The following is a 16,132-nucleotide window of genomic DNA, read 5'->3' as shown; positions in this document are numbered from 1 at the left end:
TACATGGGTTTATATATTTCATGTTTTCTTTTTTTTTCGTAACAATTGACATTCAGTCCAGCATTACATAAATTGCTGAATTGGTGCCTTCCCTTAAACCTTACTCCTCCTCCTCCTGAACATTATTTTGCATGTATTGCTCCTACAAATTTCCTTTATTTCTAAATAATTTGCTCCTTGCCTTTTCAAAAGATACCTCTTCCAGTTCTTTTCTCTCTCTTACAATATTCAGGATTCTGACTTCTACTTTCTCGGAAGTGCTTTTTGGCAGCTTAGTGCATTAAACTTAGTAGCAAGGCAGTTCGGATCCTGTGTCACAGCTTAGAAGAATCATTTCCACAGTTACAGCCACTTTGGTAGATTCCTGCCTTTGATACAGCATGCAGTGGTCAGCATTAGCCACAACGATGACATAAAAGTCAGATTTAAAACATTCCAGTATTTTAACCCACAGCTGGAAACCACTGAATTTAAACATATAAGCACATGGAATGAAAGAATTTCCACCTTTCCTTTTCAACACTGTTCCATAAACACTGCATCCCACCTCTGCACAAGCAGTCACAAGAGGTTTTCTTGGTTCAGATTTGAAAAACAAGGGAGGGAGGAAACACAAAACTGAAATAAAAGTTTTATAGCTCAGTAATGTTCCACTCATGTGCACAGCTTTCAAAACAATACGAGTTTTCTAGTCTAAAAATGGTACCCTAACTAGGTGAACGCCTGTACTAATCAGGAAACAGTTTTCTGAGAACCAACTTCCCAAACACAGAATCAGCCTAGCTCCATCTCCTAGGGAAATGAAACTTCATAAAAGTGTGTACCATATCCTAAATTCCAATCCTACATTGTTCTTGGTGAAAATGTGCATTTTTGCTGCACTGGAAAAGGCAGGTTGTTAAGGTACTTACCCTAAGAAAGAGAAGGTACAGACTAGCCCAAGAAAAGTCGTTCCCCTCTTACATTAACAAAATCATGGAACGTGACAGCCATGTAATCACTGAATTTATAGATTTGCTGGACTTTCCACAGTCAAAGGAAATAAATTAGAATTTGGGCTGACAAAAGGCAAGCAGGCAAACTAAGCTTTAATGTCTTAATCAAAGATATGGAGTAAGATCTCACTCTTTTTAGACGTGTCAGAGAAACTGCCAGGAAGGAAATTAGCTGACTAAATGAAGAATAATTTAAGTACTTGTGTTTGTGTAAAGTCTGTTCTTGTCTAAATGGAATGCTAGTCGTTTTGCACCACTAGCTGAACCATGCACACATCACTTCAACCTACTGCAACACCTGGCTACCAGTTACTGAAAAAGCTAATTTCTTTCTTAGTTCACTAATTTACATAATTGTAAAAAATCAGCCATTGTATCTCACTTAAAACAAAATTGCAAATAAAACAATGTTACTATACAATGAGAGATAGCCAATTAGATGGATTAACACTCATTAGGCAGTTAAAAAACCTGCACATGTGAAAGAGCATTTTGCAAGTTAAGTCCAGCAACTTAGAATGGAGGATCTGCTGACATTAAATAACAAAACATTCTGGACTTATTTAAAACTAAACCAAAAGATGACCTATTTAGCAAAATGAAGTGTTCATGTTTTGGAGATGAAAGTTAAATTCAAACTTGTCCTACTGTCAGCATGGCTTTAAGCCATACCACAGTACTACTTCTGCCCTCCTCTCTTTCTCTAACGTCATTAACCACAACCGCAATAATAACAAACTATCCTCAGCACTCTTTCTAGATCCATCAAAGGCGTTTGACATGGTTGACCACAAAATGCTTATAAATACCTTGAAGGCCTTCGCCTTAAACAAAAAACTGATAATTGCACCAAAATGGAAAACGGAGATATAAAACAAACTAGTAACCACAAATATTCTCCGTAGCACAGGATCCAATAAAGGCAGTCCCACAGGCTTAATAATAAGTAGTAATAAACGTTGTTTTCTTCAAAGACTATTCAGTCCACAAAATCCGACAATGGATAGTATGAATTAATTTATTGTACGAACAAACAAAGAACAAAAAAAAACTTGAACAAAGAGATTATTTTGTCACAAAAGGATTAAGCGCTTTCATTTCCAATGCAGGAAACTTCATCAGAATAACCAGTGTATTTCTGCTCACATATTTATATAAGTCTCTATTAATCAATTGTTCAATTTAGTTAAATTAATTACAATTTAGTTACAATTAAAAAAACTGTGATTCAACTCATTTTAATAAAATGCATTTCACTTAAAGAACCTCAAGTCACTGTGGTAAGAATAAATAAAGTTGTATTACACCATTTTCACCGTTTGTACACATAAAAATGTGTATATATATGAATAGATGAATGTGTCAAATATCCAACAAAATCTATGTGTTGATTAATAAACTGTGTTAAACTTGTTTGAAAACACTGTTGCATAATAAATCGTCCCATAAAAATACTAGTCCCATTAAAATTTAAATATGTGTGTATATATATATATATATATATATATATATATATATATATATATGTATATATATATATATATATATATATATATATATATATATATATATATAAAATATATGTTAAAATATATGTTGAGTATGTGTTAAAGATGGCAACAAATGAATGTGTTATATGTATATAAAAAATTATCATGTCATGTAATGGACTATGAATTCTTCTAAACTCTTTCTTATTTAAAAATCTAAATTCAGTTAAACTCAAAACACTCGAGACCTGTATGGTGTGGAATCACAGAAAACAAATCCTTTACATCCACTGTTAAAAATGAAAAATGGGGTTGATATTGTAATGCATTTATTTTATTCAATAAATCCCATGAATCAATTAAAATTAAAACTTTTCCTTAAACAACCATGCACTCCAATGGTTTTAATCCTACCTGCAGGGCAGACAACAGGCAGTCCCTATGGCAGGACAAGCTATCATCTCGCCTAGCCATCACATTAAGTGTCCCCCAGAGCTCCATACTAGGACCTCTTCTTTTCTCCATCTTTATCAACAACCTTCATTCAGTCATCCCAGATGCTACCTGCATTCAATATGTGGATGACTCCACCTTGATTTGTTCTAACACCCCACCAGCTACTTTAGTCACATTAACCCAAAATACCTTCAATACAGTAGAAAAATGGCAATCCAATTAACATCTAATCCTAAACCCCAACAAAACTAAGGTGCTCCTCTTCTCCCCTATACGCAGGAACCCCCTGCCATCCTTCAACATAACCACTAACAATGGCACTATCATCTCCTCAGAAGCCCCAAACTAAATTACTGGGTGTTATAGTTGATAACAACCTGAAGTTTGATGCGCATATCAATCAAACTATCAAAACCATTAATAAAATTTTTCTCTCTTTACAGAATCAAACCTTTCCTTACCCCACTTGCTAGAACTGCAACTGCCCATTCCTATCTGCTATCAACTCTTCTCTACGCCTCACCTCTATTCTCCAACTTAAACAAAACAGATCTTAATAAACTATCATCCTGCTATAACCACATTGCCAGATTTGCTACTGGCACAGCCTACCGGACACACCAATGTCACAACCTAAATCGCCTAGGATGGCTTGAACTGCCTAGCCTACTGCAGTTCAACCAGCTAATAGTGGCACATAAAGTCCTTTACCAACCAGAAAATACACCTGCACTAAAAAATATTATCAGCCCCTACACCAGCAACCAGCCACTGCGATCATCCACTAGCCTCCTAGTTCAAACATACAACTCCAACTATTCAGCTGGGGGGACTCTGTTTGCAAACTCTGTTAGAAAAACATGAAACAGACTCCCAGATGACTTGACCCTAGAACCCTCACTAACTCGATTCAAAAACAAACTCAAGAAATACTTCAAAACTCATCGGTTATGTCCTTGCATTAACCCCGACTAGTGACCTCTCTATTACTTAGGTGCCTTACCTTCAACTACTTCTAACTGTTTTCTACCACACCATTTCACAAAGGGTCAATTATATAACTGCTGCTCAATGTGTCTTAAACCTGAATGTAATAGTATGTATATATAACTTTGAAAATAATGTTATGTTTTGTAAAGTGTTTTATAATAAGTTAGTACTATATGTGCGAAATGCTGGTACTGCTTATGACTGTAATCTGCTTGAAACTAGCATTTACTAAATGTTCAATCTGTATTATCATCTTGGAGTTTTTCTCCCCGGCTCGCCGCTGAAAATGGACATACATCCAGTCGGACTATCCCGGTCAACAAATGTAAAATAAAATAAAAATAAATAAATAAATTTGTACTCTAAGTATAAACTCTTTACTTAGCAAAAGTGTTTACAATTGTACATACTGCAAATAAGTGCTAAAGGGCTACACATATTTTAAATGTATTTCCAGTTCATTGCAAAATGACAACAATGGGTCTAACTGATGTATTAATTCAACAAGCATTCTGTCATTAACTGCATAAACTCAAGTGTCACTTACTTTGCTAAGATATTAGTCTATGTGCATCTGTAACATTATAATGCACTACTGTGTCTGGATTGTGTCTGAAAAGGGCCTACAGACCAGTTCAGTTACCCAGTTAACAAAATGAATAAATAAATAAAAAAAATAAATAAACTGGGTGTTCATCACCTAACATCCTTAGTTTCAACAGCAAACACTGAGAGCAAGGCTCACTGCTTCACTAGACAAAGAAGAGCTCATAGCCTGGGAATGAATGGGGATGCATAAGCATGGGCTTGCCTAAAGGCATAGCCTTTGACTCATAACCCCACTGTCTGATTCTTCTTATCCCTCCACTCTAGCAATACAGGTGAGGTAGAAAGTTAAGGCATTTAAAAGGATGGACAAGAGATACTTACTGTCTTCTTTGGCCATTAAGCAAATGTAATGCATTCCTGGCATTGTCACAAAACACTGTCTATGAGATATGGCCAAACTACAGCCGTGCACCTCAGAAAAAGAATACAACTGCCAATACTACCTCAAACTAGTTACTGCCCAAGTCCTCAAACTCCTGTCAGTTGTTTTTTTTTAAGTAACTAACAGGTACTGTCAAGTCTGTGCATATTTCTAGAATGAAAGTGACATCATCGGTACTTACGAATTATCGCAACCACACTGGAAAGGACTGGCTATCACTATGTTTTCTATCAGCCCTCCAAGATATCTTTTTCTCTGGGTAACAAAATCCACCCTTTTTACGATGTACTCTTTACAACACTATTTACTTTCCAGGGTGTAATGGAAAATTACATAAATCATCGGTTGCCCATTTCTTCTGTGCTGTAAATGTTACCACGATGCCTGTTCAAATACATACAAAACAGAGTTTTGCCTTTGCGTCTTAACCTAGTAGAATATAATTGTCATGAAGTTGAAGCTGCAAAGCTAAACAAATGTTTTGAATGTAAATTCACAGGGATTGCCATAACACTTCCACCACAGAAGAAGCGGTGAACTGTTTGCCAAGCCGTGACAGCAATGCCAGGTCTCTTACTGTGGGGAGCACATGAATAAGCTCAGCAGCCATGCCGCTGCAGTATTCTAAGTGCAAGGCTGCCAGAATAACTGAAATGGTAGAAAAATAATTCACTGAACATACAAGCAAAGTGATGGGAAATCGTCTGCCCGCCTCACTGCTGAGGCAAAAGGATGTCTTGTTCAACCACCAACAGCCTGAAATGCTAAACGCCCATGGTACCATTGAGCGGCCATGCACCTGCACTACGTTACAAGGGGGGATCCCAAAGGGTGTTGGCCTTACATGTTTGACTGTGGTACATCTAACTACTATCCACCAAGCAAACAGCCAGCTCACGCCATCACACTATACCGCTGGTACTGACTGTCATGCCGTTTGACCATCTTACAATGCAGAACTGCATACTGAGTCATGTAGAATGTTGTTGCGATAATACGCAAGTACCAAAACATCTTCTACAGTCATTTAAAAATCTTTTTTTTTTTTTTTTCTTCACAAAAGAAATTCTCCAGGTAACCACTAAAACAATGTTTTTTCCTACCCTGCCTTCTCCGTTTTACATTTGTATACAATTTCCTGGTTGGTGGTAAAGAGGACTCTGTTTCTGTACAGCAGAGAGTGTAGAAGTGATATGGGACTGGGATATAGAAAACTGAATCAGAAGTCACAGACCAACACACAGTGCGACATGTAGTGATGAGTAATGTACAGTCCTTATTCAAACACACCTAAACATCTAGACGTGGCACTGCATCTGCAAATGGGCACTAAAAACCCAAGTGTGTTATCTGCTGTAAGACACTTCACTTTATCCATGCCATAATAGCTAGGCACTTAAGCAGTGCAAATCTGCACTAAGACCCATGTTTATAGCAATACAGCAGTATAGGATCACCGATCTGATTTAAATAATCAAATAATAAAACATTAAGCTGATCTGGGCATAATTCAAATGTACTGAACATAAGAATGAAAGACCACCTACTACAGACAATTAGAATCTTAACACAGTAATACTTCAGCATAACACAAACAGTGATGCAGCCGCTGGTCTTTGAATGCGATGTGAGAGACAAGGGGTTGAAGCTAGGCAAGGCTGTCATTTTCTGTTTTTATTGTAAACATCAGAAGCTAGTTGAAGTAGTTAGCTAATGTTAATGTTTTTGTTACTACTATATACAGACTGGAGCTTATATCCGCAGTGGTGCAGCGGTAGCATTGTTGCCTCAGAGCAAGAGGTTCTCCCGTTCGATTCTTGGCTGGAGTGCCTTCTGTGTGGAGTCTGCATGTCCTCCCCGCAGTTGGGTAGGCATTTGAAAGACATGCGTAAATGGGCATGCCTTCGTTGAAGGATGAACGTCAAGCTGGCACCTCGGCGTTTGTCAAAATCTACTGCCAATCATTAGCGGACCGGAGTTCCACTGTGGCGACTCCTAACCGGGAAAAGCCGAAAGACAACAACAAAAACAATCAAAGTTCTGAAACACTACAGTAAGTGAAGCAATGTAACAGCATTGGACCTTAGAAATGACTAACTTGTGCTGAAGCAAAAACCCAGTACCAGTTATCAAGCAAAGTTCTATCAAGGTGCAGCTGAAGCCTGCGAGTTGAACAGATGAACTAATAGACACACACACACACACGCAGAGTTTTGCTCTTGTTTAGCCATGGCAGGGCTTCAGCTTGGGGAATGAGGGCTTTATACCTCTTTTTTATACCTCTTTTTCTTCTTTTGGCTTTTCCCGGTTAGGGGTCGCCACAGCAGATCACCTGTCCGCTCATGATTGGCAGTGGATTTTTATTATTAAATTAAAATATGCTCATTCTTTTCTCCCCCTCTTATTTGTACAATGATCATAAAGAGTTACATTTTGTATTCTGCTTAGATTCCAGTCCAGAAAGGCAGTTTCAATATCAGATAAGGCTGATGTGTACATTGAGGTGTTTCTTGCATGCTGAAAACAAAAAAGACAAATGTTTCTTTTGTGTTAACTTAAAACACAGATGCCCTTTGTGTACTGAAAGCAGAAAAAGCCTGAAATGCTTGTTTCATATTTAACCTAAAACAGTTTCACCTGTTGCAAGTCTGTGAACACTGAGCTCAGAGATGAAGACATATGTATAATTACCTAAATAATTCACTATCTGGGATACAAAACAGGTCATCTTAATCTCACATTTTAATTTACAGAAATATATAATTCTACTCAGTTTTATTCTTGAATTATAATATTTTTGACTTACTACATAGATCTATTCTGTTTTCTCAGACTAATTATGAAGTGGAGATAGTGATAATTAAATCTTCACAACAGCAGACTTGTACAGAACAACAGTGTCCTGCTGACAAGAGGGAACATTACGGTGTTAACTATTTTATATGAATCTGCTGCAGGGATGTAGCTACAAAATTCTATTTTATACTCACAAACTCTATGTTTTGCCCCAAACACATTTGATATTTAGAAGGGTGGACAAATCTCTCAAAATGTTGCCCCCTAAGCACTTAAAAAGTATGCATTATCTTCAGCTATTCCCTCTACACTGTTTTGCAAGCTATGTACCTGTTGTTTGGGGCACTAATTTAGACAGCTGTAGACATACTATGACCTGAAAAGTACTAATGTTCCTGAGTAATGCGGTGGAGAACAATAAGTATGCCTGGTTACACCCTTCAACTGTTGTATCAGTTTTCTTTTATGATTTTTCATGTAGTTTACTGTACTATTTATTTGGATAAAATCACATCAATATCAATATGCACAATACTATATTATTTGTTTAAAACGTTTTATTTTAATATTGCAAAGAATGCTGCTTTTATAATGTCATTATATTATTTTCAAACACCAGAAGCACTAATACAAAGCAAGTGGCATCTTTATTTTACTGCGTAAAACTACCATGCAGTACAGTTTATGGGCTGTGTAAAATCACAGCAACGTGACTTCTCAAGATATATATATACACTGCGATTCTGACTTCTACTCAGTTCAATATGCACCTTTGTATATTTATTTGAAGTTTTTCACATTTTAATGAATGCCTGAAAATCAAGATTCTTCCACCAGGATAAATTGCAGAGTCATCACGAACAGGGGAAAGACAACACCGAAACTCACTTTACAAACAGAACAATGATCTGGGCTTGCCTTATTGTTTACATGTTTTAGAGATGGGTGTTACTTTACTAACCCAAAATGTATAAACACTGGGATTTTCTAAACCCTACTGTTAATCTGCAAATTTTTGACTGGCTACAAAATTGTTACTGTATGCCTGACTCTGTGGGGCCTCACTTTTCCATATTTGTGATAAATTAATTTCTGAGTTTCTCTATAGGTTCTGGATACAGTTTTGGTTGCAAGCACCAAAGCAAATCCTTAATACACAGTCAGTGTTGTACGCCATAAAATTCAGACAAAACTTCTTACCTGTCAAACTCCCTAGTTTTGGTACATTCTTGAATCCCTTTACTAATAACAATTAAGAAATCCTGGGTCAAGACAAATGGGACTCGCTCACGTTTGTATCCAAACTTTTTTTTCTTGTGGTCCAAAAAATGGCCAAAATCAATGTGGAACAGCTGTCCAGAGAAAGAACAAAGCCAGTTAAGAACATGCGTCTATGCAGCAGTCACACAATACAAAGCCAATTAAGAACATGCATCTATGCAGCAGTCACACAATACAAAGTCAGTTAAGAACATGTGTTTATGCAGCAGTCACACAATACAAAGCCAGTTAAGAACATGTGTCTATGCAACAGTCACACAATACAAACCCAGTTAAGAACACGTCTACGCAACAGTCCCATGATACAAAGCCAGTTTCCTATGCAACAGTCCCACGATATTACTATATTCTGAAAAATAACTGTCACAGTGCTATACTTGAGAAGTGTGCTGACAAATCCCCAGTGCATAAACTACCTGCTACTGAATGACTTCCTTTAAATACACCATCTGTACATCACTCAGCAGTGTACTGTAAAATAATCGCTGCTGTAATAAATAAAAAATAAGTTATGTACTCACCATAATGTTCCATCTGTGTTGTCCATTTTCATTCTTCCTCAACTGATAGGTTCGGATCTGATCCCTTGAATCTGACTCAGCTGCTGGTAAAGCTCGTGGCAACCAAAACTTCTAAAGCTTCTCCCTCACCCATAATGTACTAACCTCAATTACCTCAGATCTTGTTTGTGGCCTTCGTAGAAAGTAAAAGATTACTATGGAGAAGCTATATCTGGAGCTTATATAAAAAATAGGGGCGTATAGGTCCAATACGCACTCATTCTTCCAGAAGCCTTAAGGATGGGGTTGGTGGGAGGAGAGTTGAGGAAGAATGAAAATGGACAACACAGATGAAACGTTATGGTGAGTACATAACTTCTTTATCTGATGTTGTCAAGTTTCATTCTATCATTAACTGCTGGGAGAGAGGCCCCAGCAACCTAAAATCACTGGTGGACTCTAAGGAAGGATATTCCTGAGCATAGTTGAGCCAAACGTTGCTCTACCCCCCCCTGAGAATAGATCCAGTTTGTAATGAGTGATAAAGGTATGAGGACTGGCCCAGGCTGCAGCCGCACATATGTCGTCCATGGAAACCCTGGATAGAGACACTGAAGAAGTTGCTATGGACTTAGTTGAATGAGCTCTTACAGGTTTTGGTAAGGATATACATGACTTGTTATAGATAAAAGAAATGCAATCCATCAGCCATCTTGCTAGAGTTACCTTTGTAACTGCTTTGCCCAATTTCAAATCTGCAAAGGAGATGAGTAATTGATGTTTTCCTGATTTCATTTGTTCTAGGTAAGTAAAAATCAATTCTGTGAACATCTAATAAACGCAGCATATATTCACCTTTGTTTGCAAATTTAGGAAAGAATACTGGCAAATTAATGGATTGATTGATACTGGATTCTGACACCACCCTGAGAAAGAAAAACACACTGGTATGTAATATAACTACCTTTATGAAAAAAATCAAGTAGGGAGGTTTCGATGACAATGCTTGAAGTTCTGAAATTTTTCTGGCAGAGGTAATGGCCTCTAGAAAGATAGTTTACCAGGTCAGGAACTTAAGATTGCATTTAGCAGCTGGGTCAAAGGGGGAAAGAATTAAGGCCCGCAGTACCAAGTTCAAATCCCATGATGGAGTAAAATCTTTATACGGGGGTGGGTCTCAATAGGAGAGCGCCTCTCAAAAATGTTTTACAAATTTTATATGAGGCCACAAAAGAATTTTCAAATCTAATATGAAAATTAGATATTGCTGTCAACTGAACTTTAAAGGTAGAGGAGATATCCCCCTCATTAAAGATTAATACCAAAAATTCCAGAATGCTATGTATCGGAGTTGAAAAGGGATCAATGTGTTTTTGTTCTGCCCATCAAATTAACCTTTTTCACTTACTCGTATAAAGCTTTCTTGTAGATGGTTTATGAGAAGATGAAACTACATGATGGACAGAGGAAGAGCATGTGTTGTCTGGCTATTAACGAAAATGGAAAAACCATGCTGTTAGGTTGAGGTTTGAGATATTCAGGTGAACAATATCTGTCAGATGGGTTGTCAAAGTAGATGAGGCCATAGGATCATAGGAAGTTACTAGGCTAACAAGCCTAGCCAAGTTCTTACCCTTATATCTACAATCAGCACAGGGTGAATTTACAATCTAACTGACTGGACTGCATTTGAAGATGGCCAAAGTGGTACTCTGTTTGACATGAAGTGGGAGCCTGTTCCAAGGGTGTGGTAACCTCTGGGAGACAAATCTGGCCCTTCAGCAGGTTTTATTAATGTCACATGCCAGGTTAAGGTATTTAGAGCAAGTAACACATGTACCATTTGACTTACAATATGCAGCATTTCCAACAAATCAGGATCAGAGATTGCCTTGTATGCAAGGCAGATATCACCTCTGAGTAGTCTGTATGAAACAGAATAAAGTGACAGTGAGTGCAGATAACCCCCAAATGACAGACTATGAAGACCTTGAATTTTCCTTGTGAGGAACCTTTGTGGTTTCTCCAATTGCTTCAGGTGCTTGAAAAGGTACATATCAAAAGGGGTGTTGTACTCAACTATTGGCCTGATGAGGGAAGAGTACAGGGAGGTTATAATTTCTTTTTTCTGGAGGCAATGTCCTTACTTATGAGATAAGCAATACAGAATCCAGTGCTGCAGTAGAGTTGTCGCCTCACAGCAAGACGTTGTCGCGTTCGATTCTCAGCTAGAACGTCTTCTGTGTGTATGCATGCGTGAATGGGCATGCCTTCGTTGAAGGTTGTGCATCAGGGCTGGTAACTCAGCACATAAAAATCCACTACCAAACATTAGTGGACCAGAGTTCTGCTGTGAAGACCCCTAACCAGGATAAGCCGAAAGACACAACAACCATTGTAGAGACATGGCGGTCAAAGTTAAGGTTGCTGTCAACCTGTGTGACCAGATCTCTCACCACTGTGTTGCTATTGATCTGGTAGTTAGCAGGAACATCACTTTTACCGAAAGGAATGATAATACATTTTTGCATTGAGTTTAAGACCATGACTTTGGCACCAATCATTTGTTTGTGTAAGGCCGTCTTGTTGGATGTTGACATTATTTGGAGATACTATGACCGGTCCCGGTTTGCAGTTATCAGCAAATTTTCTCAGCAAGAGACTTTTAGTTTTTTTGCTTGGACTTTGGAGAAATAGATTCCAAACAGTAGAGGTCCCAAGACTGATCCCTGTGGAACACCACTGGTTACAGGTCTGCTGTTGGAGGTGGATTCCCCTATTTTGACTATATGAGTTCTATCAGTTAGCCAGTTAGCGACTCATCTAATGATATAAGGGTTGATGCCTAGCTGGGTGAGTTTGTCAATGATGTCTGAGTGGGAGATAGTGTCAAATGCCTTGGCTAAGTCCAGGTAGGCTGTACACAGAGATTTCCCTTTGTCCAGGGCCTTGGTGACCATCTCGAAAAAGTCCATCAGGTTTAACAAGCATGATCTTCCCTTTGACGAATCCAAACTGAGCAGGGTCAAGTGTTTGGAGATTACCTATATCTTTGTTTATAAGGTCCATGATGATTCGTTCCATGGCCTTGCAGATAAAGCTAGTCAGACTAATGGGTCTATAGTTCCCGGGGTCAGTGGAAGCACCACCTTTGATCAAGGGAATAACAGTGGCTGTTTTCCATTCATCTGGTACGAAGCCAGTGCTTAGACTATGACTGAAAAGAGTACCCAATGGTGCTGCTAATTCCTGTTGCAACCCATGTAGGACGCAGCCTGGGATGTCATCAGGTGCCATAGATGCTGTGTTTTTGCCCTTACAGAGGGCATTTATGACCTGCTCTTTAGAGATACAAGGTAGGGGACAGGTGGTAGGGATGTCATGGGGTACATGTGGCAGGGACAGGGGAGTGAAGTTTTCACAGAACCTGTCGGCCATCAGGTTAGCTATGTCCACAGGCTCAGTATATGTGGTATCATTAAAAAGAAGTTATATACTCACCATAACATTCCATGTGAGTTGTTCATCTCGCCTTCATTCTTACAGATGGGTTCGGAGCCGATCCTCAGCTCCGAGTCAGCCAACTACAAAGCTCGAGGTCTTCAGACAGCTCGAGGCTAAGCCCCTATCCCATGATGTACCTTGAGTTACCTCAGATCTTGTTTGCTGCCTCTAGTAATACCATATGCCATTCTGTCACTTTTTACGATAAATACTATAGTAAAGACAAAGCAACCATGATAAAACATGAATTTTAGTCCTCGAAAAAACCTGGAGGGGGTTGGCGGGTGGGAAGTAAGAATGAAGGCGAGATGAACAACTCACATGGAACGTTATGGTGAGTACATGACTTCTTTATGTGAAGTTGTTCTATCTCACCGTTCATTCTTACAGATGGGTAGCATCCCAAGCACCATCTTCCTTGGGTGGCTCAAGGGAGTACATTTCTCAGGACAGTAGAACCAAAGGAGGCCCTGTCCCTGGAGGCCCTATTGACTTTGTAATGAGTGATAAAGGTATGAGGCTTTGACCATGTGGCTGCTGCACAAATATTGTCTAATGGTAGCCTAGCTGAAAAGCAGAAGATGTGGACACAGCTCTGGTAGAATGAGCCTTCATTTTTTGTTGTAGAGGTAAATTGGCAGCTGAGTAAGTGAAAGTGATGCAATCAGATAACCATTTTGATAGGGTTGCTTTTGCAAACAGGTATACCTTTTCTGGAATCTGAAAAGGAAACAAAAAGTTGTTCGGATCTTCTGAATTCTTTGGTTCTATCTAGGCAAAATCTCAGCTGTCTGTGAACATCAAGTTTGTGCAGCATATGCTCCAAATTGTTAGTGTTTAGGGAAAAACACTGGTAAATCTATAATTCGGCTAACGTTAGCTTCAGTGCAAACTTTAGGTAAGAACGAAGGATTTGTTCGTAGTGAAACTCTCTCTGCATGAAAAACCAAACATGGAGTTTTTATGGAGAAAGGCGTGTAGTTCTGCGACTCTTTGAGCAGACGTGATGGCTACTAAAAAAATAGTCAAGACAAAAATTTCAAATCATATGAAGAAGCTGGCTAAAAAGGTGGGAGAATAATGAGTGAGAGCATAAAGTTTAGGTTCCAGGGGTTATAAGGGGATTTAACTGGTGGTCTAAGGTGGAAAGTCCCATTGAGAAAGGCATTGGATAGCTTGTGTGACATTATGTTAAAGCCTTCAGTACCAACATGAAAATTAGAGATGGTGGCAAGCTGCACACGAATTGTAGTTGCCGCCGCTCCTTTGTTGAAAAGCACAGTCAAAAATTCTAATATGGAGGAAATAGAGGCTTGGTAAGGGTCAATGTTATTCTGAGAAGCCCATATGGAAAATCACTTCCATTTGCTGAGGTACAACTTCCTAGTAGAGGATTTATGAGAAGATATTAAGATATGTTGCGTTTCGTTTGAGAGGTTATGGAACCTGGCTATGTTGGGAATTGGAGCAGCCAAGCTGTCAATATTAGGGACTGAAGGGAGGGATGAAGAGCCCCTGACGAGCATCAAAAGGTCTGGGGCTGGGTCCAGAATACAAGGCTCCTCCAACAGATGAGGTCGAAGGAAGGGGAACCAAATCTGATGAGGCCAATGAGGGGCTATTAAAATGACGGTCCTTCCCAGGGCTTTAGCTTTCTGCAATACTTTGCGTATCAGGGGAATTGATGGGAATGCATAAAGGAGACCTGGAGGCCAATCATGTGCGAGTGCGTCCCTTGGGGAATTGGGGCAAAGTAGCTTCTGCATTTTGTGTTCATTGGGGATGCAAAAAGATTGCAACACAGCTGGCCCCATTTGCAGAATATTCTTTCTGCTATTTCTTTTTTGAGGGACCACTCGTGAGGCAACAAAATTGCCCTGCTCAGTTTGTCTGCAATCACATTGGATTTGGATGTGTGTTGCTATCAGAAAGCGCTGGGTGGATGTAGCCCACTGCCACTCTTAGGGCCTCTCGACAAAGGAGATAGGAACTGGCTCCTCCTTGTTTAAGAACCAGACCACCGACATGTTGTCCATCTGAATCGCAATTGTCCCGAGAGGGAGAGAGTCCTGAAAGTACTGCAATGCCAAGAGTACCGCTCTCATCTCCAGGACATTGATATGCAGATGTGTCTCTTGTTCGTTCCATGTGCCTTGGGCTATTCCCTGAAAATCCCCCCCCACCCAATCAGAGAAATGGCTGATGCTGAGGGTAGGATAAAAGGATGACCTATTGTGACTTGGAGAGAGGTCAACCACCACCGAAGATCCTTTTTGCATGTGCTTGTTAGAATAATGAGATGTGATATTGGGAGCTCTTGATAAGACCATTGTGTGAACAGAACCCAATGAAGAATCCGCATGTGCATACGACCCAATGAAATTGCTATTATTGCAGCTGCCATCATACCCAACAATTTTAGCACTTCTGAGGCTGGCACCTTGTCTCTGAAAATGACATTCAGAATTTGCTGACGAAGTATCGATATCCTTTCTAAAGGAAGTTTTAAAGTGGTGGTGGTGGTGTCCAAATCTGCTCTGATAAAAATGTATGTCACGATGGTGACAAGGCAAATTCTTCTGGGTTTATGGTAATCCCGAGTTGATTGCAGAGTAAGTGTGGTGTCCCTGGCTTGTACAAGCTGATGCCTGGTGGTGGTGAAGAGGAGCCAATCATCTAGGTATGGAAATACCTGGAATCCCAAATGCCTCAGGTGAGCCGTGACCACTGCCATACATTTTTTGGTGAACACTCTGGGGGCTGTAGTGAGACCAAAGGGCAGGGCTTGAAACTGGTAATGATTGGCTCCCAGCCAGAAGCGCAGATGATCCCTGGATGGTCTGGCCATTTTTATGTGGTAGTACGCATCCTGGAGATCTATCAAGCACATCCAATTGTCTTTCCCTAAGGAGGGAAGTATTGGCTGTAGCGTGACCATCCGGAACTTCTCTTTCTTGACAGATCTGTTCAGTCTGCTGAGGTCCAAAACAGGTCTCCAGTCTCCTGTCTTTTTTGGAACTAAAAAGAATCTTCAGTAAGTTCCGGATCCTATCTGGTCTGCTGGGACTGGTTGGATGACTCTTTTCTAGCAAACTTTGTTCCCTAGAACTGGGTGGAATGTCTGGGATT

General features: G+C 39.5%; 1 protein-coding gene across 1 annotated transcript in view; it reads right to left on the bottom strand.

Moving 5' to 3' along the window:
* LOC122806106 (phosphatidylinositol 4,5-bisphosphate 3-kinase catalytic subunit alpha isoform-like) overlaps nt 1–16,132 on the bottom strand; it is a 943,896-nt gene that overhangs the window by 68,247 nt on the left and 859,517 nt on the right. The window contains exon 14 of the mRNA XM_044076344.1: nt 8,919–9,070. Coding sequence (XP_043932279.1) covers nt 8,919–9,070 — 152 coding nt within the window. The remainder of the gene's footprint in view (nt 1–8,918; nt 9,071–16,132) is intronic.

Source organism: Protopterus annectens, chromosome 7.part0 (assembly GCF_019279795.1).
Source record: "Protopterus annectens isolate FY-2018-M chromosome 7.part0, PAN1.0, whole genome shotgun sequence".
NCBI lineage: Eukaryota > Metazoa > Chordata > Ceratodontiformes > Protopteridae > Protopterus > Protopterus annectens.
This window is presented reverse-complemented; position numbering and strand designations above follow the sequence as displayed.